Source organism: Carassius auratus, chromosome 23, assembly GCF_003368295.1.
Source record: "Carassius auratus strain Wakin chromosome 23, ASM336829v1, whole genome shotgun sequence".
Classification (NCBI taxonomy): domain Eukaryota; kingdom Metazoa; phylum Chordata; class Actinopteri; order Cypriniformes; family Cyprinidae; genus Carassius; species Carassius auratus.
In genome coordinates, this window is record NC_039265.1 from 10,568,303 (window position 1) to 10,579,859 (window position 11,557).

Here is an 11,557-nt window from a genome sequence, read left to right on the forward strand (position 1 = left end):
TCAAGAGCTATATTTGGAAGTGGCGGTACTGAGTACTGGTGCATACTGGCCCACTTAAAGCACTGGCAATGACTATACTTTGGAATTTTTTTGCAGTCCACTTAGAATTCAACATGGAAATCATTTTTGTTTTTTATTGGCATTGATTGTTTTGAAATTCAAATGGTACTTGCATGCCTGTGTTTTTATTTCTGTAATAAATATGGCTTTCAAGCCAACAGTTAATTTGGAGGATATTGATGGTTTATTGCAGGTATGTTGTTTACATGAGAAAATCTGTGTTACAAGTTAAACAAAAATTCCAATAAACAATCATATTTTGAATTTAAATAGTTTCTTTGTCTTGAGTTTACATTAATTATTTACATTTTACATTTACATATCCAAAAAGTTTCAGTCTTTTAATTGCGATTAATCGCGATTAATCGCGATTAATTTTAAAAAAATGTGCGATTAATTAGTTAATTTTTTTTAATCGATTGACAGCACTAATATATATATATATATATATATATGTGCGTGTGTATTTTTCAATGTTTTTTGACATTTCTATTAATCAAAGAATAGAAATAAACAACATTATATATATATATATATATAAATGTATGTATGTATGTATGTATGTATGTATATACACAAACATAAAGCAACACAACTGTTTTCAACATTGATAATAATGAACGTTTACATTATTTTAAAACATTATTATTAGACTTTTTATTATAAAAGTATTTAAACTTTTAAAATAACTTATCTTATTCTTTTATATTTGTACTGTTTTACTGTATGTTTGATCAAATAAATGCAACCTTAGCAAGGCTGCATAAATAGCATATTATAGTCCATTACATTATAATGATTTCTCTGCTGGTGTTCCTCACAGATACTCCACTATCTACACCATGTTCCCTGTTTTCTCTCTGGTTTTGGATAAAGATGTCAAGTCTGAGGTGGCCATGTTATATCCCGAACTTTACAAAGATCTTCTTAAGGTATCTTAGACTCTATCAAATTAATAACCTTTGACTATTTCATTTTTATTTTATTTTATTAATTGTAATTAATTGTTTTCAGGGACGGCCTCTCTCGTTCAAAACCTTCTTAATATGGGTCTTGATCAGTATCTACCAAGGTAAGCGAATGATCTGGTTATTCTACCATATGATGTGATGCATGAGCTTCTCTCAACAAGTAATAGTGTTTAAATTGAAGAGAGCATTTATGTCTAGTGCTGAACGAAGCGCAACTGTGATTGTAGCATCCATTCAGAGGATGTCAAGCAAACAGCAGCACTGTTCAAATGTCAGTGTTGTTTTATCTAGACAAACCCACGCACATGTTTTCTCTCGCCCGCACTGAATAGTTTATTTGTGTCTGTGGCTACAATAGCCCAATAACATGAGGAGGTTTTCCACGTTGGCTGTTTGAGCAGGCTTTGTGTGGAAATCTTTTAACATCGCACTGTTGCATTAAAAGGTGATTGTGTTTGCATTAGACTGCGCTGGGTATTTTTCAGAAGAGATGTCCTGTATCCTTCATTACACATCTCTGTTCGAGATCTGCTTTCTCCCAAATGCAGCTTATTCTGCTCTTTGTGTTTTGGGTTCGGTTCCAGGTCTATAGCATGTTTGCATTTGTGCTATAAATAGATATGCATCAATCACGTTTTTCAGTGTCGGTGGTGTTTGCCTTCGAGCTCAGAGGTCACAATAACACTTCAGGACAGGAAGCTCTCCGAAACCGCTAAATCCATGGAAGTGTTCATCCTCTTCCTGAGATGGCAGATAGGACAATCTGAGGGAATTTCTGTGCTCTCATAAAATGAATCTTCCATTCTGAGACAAATGTTTTCTTTTCATCTTGACCTTTGTAACATATCTACAACTAAAAATGAATGGACAAAAGTTCTTTATTTAACTTGAAAGAACCAACTTCCTAATCCTTTACTCCATTTATAACCTGCACGCATAAATCTAAGTAATACTATATTATAATTCTAATTATATATACTGTGTGTGTGTGTGTGTATATATATATATATATATATATATATATATATATATATATATATATATATATATATATATATATATATATATATATATATATATATATATATATATTAGGGCCGGGACTTTAACGAGTTAATTGAGATTAATTAATTACACAAAAAATAACGCGTTAACTAAGATTAATTAATTACAGAAAAAAAATTCCCGCATTTTTAATAACGTATTTTTGCACCGCGGGACGTTTCTCACAGGATGAGTATCGGTGGACCGATTATACTGAAGCACCAACTAGCGTTCGCATATCACCGCAGCACATGATCGAGTCTCAAGTATCACCTCAACGCAAAACATATAGCAGCTAGCGTGGACTTTACACTTTATGTTGAACTATGTATTATTTTGTTGGTGCAACAGTTTATGTTGAACTCTTTATTGTTTTGGCCAAGGTTATTGAGAGTTGGACTTAGTATGTTATGGCCTCTGAAGCAACAGAGAGATGTTTTCTAATAGTCAGTGTTTCCAATGTTCTGAATGTAATTGACAGTATTGTGTTTTACTTAAAAAACACTTTACAGAAGGTTCCAGCACCTATAAACTTCCTGAATTTCTGAAATGTACTATTTCTAAATTGTTTCTAAATATGCTATTGCTACACTTCAAGGCAAAAATTGCACTGGTCTGCTAGACTTGGTTGAACAAAAATAAACAATATTTTTTTGCTTAAGCTTATGTATTCAGTCATTATTCAATGGTATACTATAAATCCATGTGAAAAAAAATTACTTCTCACTGTTCTCAGGTCAAATATTTATATGCGATTAAAATGCGATTATTTTCGAGTAATTAATTACAAAGCCTCTAATTAATTAGATTAATTTTTTAATCGAGTCCCGACCCTTATATATATATATATATATATATATATATATATATACATATATATATATATATATATATATATATATATATATATATAGTACATATCCATTTTACATATTATTTCAGAAATTGCATTAGAGTGTTTGCTATGCATATTTATTAGTGCATTTCAAATGCTTCATCATTATTTATCGCATCCAAAGTTAACGTTTTTGTTTACATAATATATGTGTGTGTACAGTTTATTTATTATGTGTGTGTGTGTGTGTGTGTGTATATATATACACAAAAATACAGTATATTTTGACAGTATTTACATGTATGTATTTATATTCATGTCATTTATATTATATATAGAGTAAATATATTTAATATATAAACAAGACAAATTTCTCTTAAATATACAGTATTCGTGCATGTGTGTATTGATGCATACTTAGTAAGTAACACAGTACGAATATATATTACGTAAACGTAAACTTTTATTTTGAATGCGATTTAATCGTTTGAAAGCTCTAATATTGTACAATATTGTATAATAGTGTAAAAATGTATATTTAGTTTTTGTTGACCAGGGATTTAGTCTATGTATTTAAAATGTCTAAGCAGTGCATATGGATATAGATACATGTATATTTAACTTTTTAGTAATATAGTTTATCATGTATAATTAGGGCCCAGCCCACTAAGGCGCAGGGCCCTAATAATCCCCTATGAATTTTATTTATTTATTTATTTATTTTTTACTATCCGGGGCTTTTTAGAGGCCTTAACATGCTTAAATACTTGAAAATTGGCACACACGTTGGAATCTGCAGTCATAAAAGATCACCGCAGAGGCAGGGACCCAGACGGGGCACACGGGCTCTATGGCGCCCCCTGGAACACTGCATGTCATAGGCTCCGCCCAACAGGAAGTTGGCTATTCAGTATTGTCTAAAAAGTACATGCTCTTGAATTTGATATACTCCTCCTAGGATTTCCAACCGATGGCCACCAAACTTGGTCAGCATGACCTCGAGACATTGGGGATGCTAAATTTGATATCTCGAACGGTTTGGCCATGGCAAGGCAACAAAATTATGGCGAGAAATGAGAAACAGGGAGTGTCTTATAACTGTCTGATTTTGATGGAACTACAGTGGCTTGTTCACTGTATGAGTTCACTATTATGAATGAAAGTTATAGCACCACCAACTGGCTGCAGGAAGTGTGTCATTTTCAAAATGTTTTGAATTGATCATCTTATTTTTACTTGATTTGCTTCAAATTTCATCAGAATAATGTCAAAGCACGGCAGATGCAAAACTGGGAAAGGATACTGTAAATACTGTTACCATCGCAATGCATCTAACATTTGTTTCCTGTGTTTTTGAGGCAGATAACATGCTTAGAATTTCATGAAACTCAACACACATCAGTATTAATCATAGTTAGACACTGACAAAAGCTCAGTAATGGGTGTGGAGGAAGCGCTCTATAGCGCCACCTTTTGACAAAACTGAGGGGGTTAGTTTTTTCTACAGTCACTAAAATCGGAACATATATTGTTCTCATCAAGCCGGACAACTTTCTAATTTACAGTCATTAGCTACGACCAACAGGAAACCGGCTATTTTGATTCGAATGTGAAGTTTTGGAAAAATGTGGCTATGAATAAATGCACACTAATCCTAAGAAAATCACCGAATTCAAATCAAAATATAAAGTAGTACATAAAAAAATGGGAAGGGGGAAATTATGGTTATAAAATATAATTGTGTAACATAATGATTAGTGCTGTCAAACGATTAATCGCATCCAAAATAAACATTTTTGTTTACATTATGTATGTGCGCTGTGTATATTTATTATGTACTGTAGATATAAATAGACACACATGCATGTATATATTTCAGAAATCTTTTATTTTTCTATATTAAATATATTAATTTATAATATCAATTATGTGACTAGAAATATAGACATAATTCCAAAATATATCCTGTGTGTGTATTTATATATACATATTAAATATACACAGAACACACACATATATTATTATTTTGTATGCGATTAATCGCGATGAATCGTTTGGGAGCACTGGTAATGATAAAGGTTTAATGGCATGACAGCACACTGCTACAGGTCTCTTCATCATCTTAAATATCTGTGTGTTGTGACGTCTCTTCAGGTAGCATCATCATGTACGGGGCTCTGCTGCTGTTCGAGTCGGAGTTTGTGCACATCGTGGCGATCTCGTTCACGTCTCTGATCCTGACGGAGCTGCTGATGGTGGCGCTGACCGTGCAGACGTGGCACTGGCTGATGATCGTAGCTGAACTCCTCAGTCTGGCCTGCTACATCGCATCCCTCGTCTTCTTACACGAGTTCATCGGTCAGTCTGCATTATACACACACGCCTCACAGATTCAGAGATTTTTTTGTTTTGTATTGAAATTAATTTGTTTTAGATTTAATTTATCTTAATTGTTAAATATACAACAATACAATTTTGTTTGGTTGGTAGTTTTTCTTATTTTATTTTTTATTACAGCTCAAAAATATTCAGTCACAGATGTTCCTTTTTGTGAATGCATTTGTAAATAATAATACATTTTATGTAAAAAAAAAAATCTGCTAAATGTAAACGATTAGGAAAAGATTTGTCTTGAAATAAAATATATTAAATCTTAATTCTATTTAATCAATAGTTTTAGCACATTTTATTTAATAATGCATGTAAAAATATGCATTTTTACATAAATTGGAAATCAAATATAGCAATATGCTAAATAATATTATAATAAATATTATTTAAACAATATAGCAGTTTACTAGTTTTATTAGTTGTAATTGTTTGTAAAATGTAAGAAATGTAAAAATAATAATAATAATAATATAATGCACAATAATTTTATCCCAGAAAATGTTCTTATCGTCGTTTTGTTTTTTTTTTGTTTTTTAAAGGAGTTTTTTTTTTTCATATATCATTCGCCTAAAAACAAAATAAGACAAGAATTTTCAGCCTGGTTTTGTTCAGATTTCTCTTCTAGAAATATATGCGAATGAGTGCAAATTTAATTAGATAATGTTTAATTTAAACAATTCAGATAACTCGTAGTAAAAATATTTGCAGTTTTTAATGTAATCAGTCAACTAGGGAAGTATAGTTTTTTTTGCTCCTAACACATTACTGACATGGTCTTGTGGTGTGATAAATTTTTTTTTAATTTTGTTGGTGTCCTCTTCTTGTCATTTTAGTGGCACTATATATTTCATCTATGCTCTCTGCTCATGTTTTTGCTCCTGCTTTATATCCTATTATCGTCATTAAATCCTGTTGTTATTGAACGATCTTGACGTCAGTATTTGGGGCGTGCAGGTAAAGAATGTGGCCACATTCCACACAACCATTCCTGTGTTCCTCAGAGAGAGTTCGGTGTGAATCTCTTAAAGGTGCGGGACTCACTGAGTCAGCGTTCCAGCGCTGCTGTGGCCGCTCCTGTCCCGTCTGCTGTGTTTGCAGCGAGAGGGAAATACCACGAGCCTGCTCTCATTTCCTGCTGCGCTGATGCTACTCTGCCAAGGCCACTGTGTTTATCAGAGCGCTCCTCCATTTCAACAGTGCACTCTTTCTTAAAGAAAAAGCAATCGAGGATTCACATATTTACATTATTGTAGTTTTATTCCAGCAGATTTCATAATAGAGCAGCTTCTCTACTAACAACAATCTGAGGTCATACTCACATGCAATGTGTTAATAAATGAATCCGTAAATTGAATTAGTTCATTTCGATGATTCCTTTGAATGAACTGGTTAAAAAAATAATAATAATTCACGCGTCCCTGCAGAGACAACCTTGAGTTTTAATAGTGATATTCAGAATAATATTATAATTGGTTATTTAATTGTTTTAGTTTTATATAGTTTAATTTGTAGTAATTAGCATAACGTGATCTACTGTTGTTTTTAGCACTTTTTATAAAATGGTGAATATTATTATTACATATATTGTTTTACTTTAAAATAGGGCCGGGGCTCGATTAAAAAAATTAATCTAATTAATTAGAGGCTTTGTAATTAATGAATCAAAATTAATCGCATTTTAATCGCATATAAATATTTGACCTGAGAACAGTGAGAAGTAATTTTTTTTCACATGGATTTATAGTATACCATTGAATAATGACTGAATACATAAGCTTAAGCAACAAAATATTGTTTATTTTTGTTCAACCAAGTCTAGCAGACCAGTGCAATTTTTGCCATGAAGTGTAGCAATAGCATATTTAGAAACAATTTAGAAATATTACATTTCAGAAATTCAGGAAGCTTATAGGTGCTGGAACCTTCTGTAAAGTGTTTTTTAAGTAAAACACAATACTGTCAATTACATTCAGAACATTGGAAACACTGACTATTAGAAAACATCTCTCTGTTGCTTCAGAGGCCATAACATACTAAGTCCAACTCTCAATAACCTTGGCCAAAACAATAAAGAGTTCAACATAAACTGTTGCACCAACAAAATAATACATAGTTCAACATAAAGTGTAAAGTCGACGCTAGCTGCTATATATTTTGCGTTGAGGTGATACTTGAGGCTCAATGTGCTGCTGCGGTGATATGCGAAGCGAACGCTAGTTGGTGCTTCAGTATAATCGGTCCGACTCGGTCGGTCCAACTCATCCAGTGAGAAACGTTCCGCGGTGCAAAAATAAGTTATTAAAAACGCGGGAATTTTTTTTCTGTAATTAATTAATCTTAGTTAACGCGTTATTTTTTGTGTAATTAATTAATCTCAATTAACGCGTTAAAGTCCCGGCCCTACTTTAAAATAAATTATTTTAAAATACTTTAAAATATTTCTACTTTTAAAATAAAATAGAGCAGTATGCAAAATAATATTATAACTGGTTATTTATTTTATTTAGTTTTATTTGTATTATATGATATAAATTGATCTGCTTAATTGTTTTAGCAATAACATTTTGTTTGAGGTTTTTGTTGGTTTGCTTTTGTTACACTCAGCTCAAAAATATTTATTACCAGACGTTTTTTGAGAGTGCACTCTTTTATATATGTAAAATAATAAATATTACATTGGAAATGTGAAAAACTATTAGAAAAATATTTATTATAAAATAAAATTTTAATTTTAATATTTTATCAATTGCTTGAACACTTTTTTTAAACAAAATAATGCATGTCAAAATTTACATTTTTAAATCTAAATTAATATATAGCAAATAAAATATATAAATTTTAACTATGTGAAACAATAATATAATAATGGTTATTTAAATATTTTAACATTTTTCTAGTTTTATTGGTAGTATTTGTTTGTAAAATTGTAATTATTTTTAGAAATTGTTTTCTTTGTTTGTGGCAGCACTTTATATAAAATAATGAATTACATTACATTTTTTTTAATGAATTTAAAATTTTATTACAAATATATTTTTATATTCATTGTAGATTTGTAAAAAATATGTTTTACTATACTTAAAAAAAACTTCATCCAGCCTAATAGTTATCCGAAAAAATATTTATTATAACATTTTTCATTTTAATATTTTAGCAAATAATTTTTTAATGTAAAATACTGCATATACATTTTTTATTTTTTATATAAATTAAAATATAGCAAATAGAATATTTTAGAAAATGTTAATAGAATTTTTTTTTAAAATAATAAAATAATGGGTATTTAAATATTTTAAGTTTTCAAATGTTTTGGTAGTATTTGTACATTTTAAGTTGATTTATATATTTTTTTATGGCAGCACTTATATAATATAATATAATATAAAATAATTAATTTTACATTTTTAAATTAAAGTAAAATTTGATAAATATTTTTGTATTAATTTTAGAATTTTTAAAATCTGTATTCCTAAATTTACATAAGATCCTTATAAAAAATCTTTATCCAACCTAATCCTTATCCAAATAATAATAATAATAATAGAAGCATCATGGAAGTGAATTGGTAGAAAGGTGTGTAGTAGACCTTTAGTAGATGCCTTTATCAAAGAAACCTTACATTTCGTTGTTAATTCATCAAACACGTTCAACACAGCTGGTTTCCTTCTGCCCACCAACGTCACTTGGAGAACCGGCTCTTGGATCTGGTGCAGAGAAGATGATGGATCCATGATGGTGGAGATGACTTGTGTCCGTCTCAGGCTCACGTTCACGCGCGAGAACAAGACTTCTTTGAGTCGTGCTGATGAGGCGTCCAGCGGTGTGTGGCACCTGACCACACTAAACAATCCCACAACACGTTTGATCCCAGTCTGACCTGACTCTGGTCTTCTCAGAGCATTTCACAAGCGCTGGCTTGGTGTCCTTCCCTGCATTTCTGGGAATAAAGGATGAAAAAAGAGCTTATTGAGCAAGGTTTTGCAGTTCGTGAACAAGAATTCAACAAAAGCCTTGATGGGAAACTATTACATGAGTGCACAACTTAGACATGAAACAGACCAGACTTTATAAATATCACAAATGCCACTGGCAAAATCAACATTGATTATAATAATGAGGGTTTTTTGAGCAGCGAAGCAGCATATCAGAATGACTTGTGAAGGATCATGTGACGCTAAGACTGGAGGAATTGTAATATTTCACTGTTTTATTGTTTTTTTTTTTATCAAATAATTGCAGTTTGATGAACATAACAGACTTTCCAAAAAACATTAAAACATCTTACCCAGCCAGAAATGTGCGTGTGCATGTCAAACGACATTTCAATGTATTTATTTTTTTTGCTTAAGAGTTAAACTGAAAATAACTGTACACTAACAAGTATAATTAAATGTATAAATGATGTTGCCATTTGCACAACTCTAACCTGATAGTTGAAAGGTAAATTAGAAAAGTGTAGAAAAGAAAATATTATATATTTTGAGTTTTAGTAATTATTATTAATATTTTTTTATGTCTTTATAGTTTTTATTACTTGTTATTATATTGTATTAATTGTATTCATTTCAGTTGTAGTCGTTTTATCAACTTCGCTTTGGGAACTAGCTGAAATAAGTCAAGTAACATTTTAGTTTAGTGAAGTTAAATAGTTGTAGTTCACTATAATAGCCCTGGTCTGAAATACTTGATACCACTAACTTTTTTTCTTTTTTTTCTTGATTTTTTCCTCTCACCCCAAATAAATGAATAACAAATTAGTGAAAATGTGTCAATTTTGTGTCAAGATATTGAGACAAGGTTAAGAAATCGTTGACGTTGTGAGCGATTCATGTCACTTAGCTTTTTAAAATAATATCTTTTAAAAGATTTGATCCCACTAATCTACCAGACTTATTCAGACTTCTCCGCATACTCCAAACTGATCCAAATCTTCATCACATGACTAATCAGAATCTCCTCTCTTATTCCCAGAACCTGCGTAAGCCCAGCCAATCAGATTAGAGCGTGCCAGATCGAGAAACTCTTGCCAGTGGAGAGTGTGTGTGATTGAGTCCAGCACTAACAGCATTTTGATCTGTGTCCCTGACAGATGTGTATTTCATCACCACGCTGTCGTTTGTGTGGAAGGTGACGGCCATCACTCTGGTCAGCTGTCTGCCGCTCTACATCCTCAAATACCTGCGCCGGCGCTTCTCGCCTCCCAGCTACTCCAAACTGACCTCCTGAGCCCTTCACCGCCTCCTCCAGCCGCTCAGACGAGCCCAACACTGCGGGACCGTCAGGTTTGATTCAGCCCCATGCTAAAATAACACGTCTGACGCTGCATCTGTTTTGGTCAGTTGGCTAGTTTTGTCCGTCTGGTTAGAACGGACGCTTGTGTGATGTGAAGTCCAGACGCTCTGAATCACTTAATTTCTCCAGCGTTTAGCTTTCGGTGAATCACTGTCCCCTGAGGAAGACTAAACACGCTGCTTAGCTTTGGGAATCGTCCATCAGACGACAGGGAAGATTTTCCATGAGATTTCATAATCTAATGCTATTACTCGATTTTCGACTTCAGTTTTGTGGTGCGTTTGTATTGTAATGTGAAAAGAAAAAAATTGCACAAAGGGGGAAAAGGGAAATTGGAGTTTAACTTATTTTATGGTGTTTTCGGGACCTTTTTATTTATTTCCAAAACTACTGAATATGCTGATACGTGTGACTTGATCAGGTTAAAAACAGAACAGAATGCATCTGTTGTACAACCAAAAATGATTAAAAAACGAACACTAATACTGGTGACACTTTATAATAAGGCCCCGTTAGTTAATGATAGTTAATGCATTAACACACAATAACTAACAGTCATTACTATTAAACAATACTTCACTGAAATTTTGTAGCATGTTTTTAATTTATTATAATATATATATATATATATATATATAACATTAACAAAGATGGATTAATTGATTTATACTGTGTGTTAATTTATACATTTATTGATACTTTTAATATTATTGAAAACAATAAATACATATATATATATATATATATATATAATATGATCATTGATTAAATTATATTAATTATTATTATTTTTTTTTTATAGAACTGTTCATTGTTTGTTCATGTCAGCTCAGGTCTAATTATATTTGGTAGATCATTTGATTTTAATAATATAACAATTAAATGTAATAAGTATTAGTAAATGTTGAAATTAGCATTAAGATTAACAAATGCAGAAGAAATATTTGTAATCATTAGTTTGTGT

The 11,557-nt window shown here is 31.5% G+C and overlaps 1 protein-coding gene across 1 annotated transcript in view; it reads left to right on the forward strand.

The window, feature by feature from the left end:
- The window catches only part of atp9a (ATPase phospholipid transporting 9A), a 57,105-nt gene extending 45,900 nt beyond the window's left edge, over positions 1-11,205 (forward strand). The window contains exons 25-28 of the mRNA XM_026199710.1: positions 884-992; positions 1,075-1,132; positions 5,065-5,268; positions 10,391-11,205. Coding sequence (XP_026055495.1) covers positions 884-992; positions 1,075-1,132; positions 5,065-5,268; positions 10,391-10,527 — 508 coding nt within the window. The 3' untranslated portion in view covers positions 10,528-11,205. The remainder of the gene's footprint in view (positions 1-883; positions 993-1,074; positions 1,133-5,064; positions 5,269-10,390) is intronic.
- Positions 11,206-11,557: the final 352 nt, after the last annotated feature.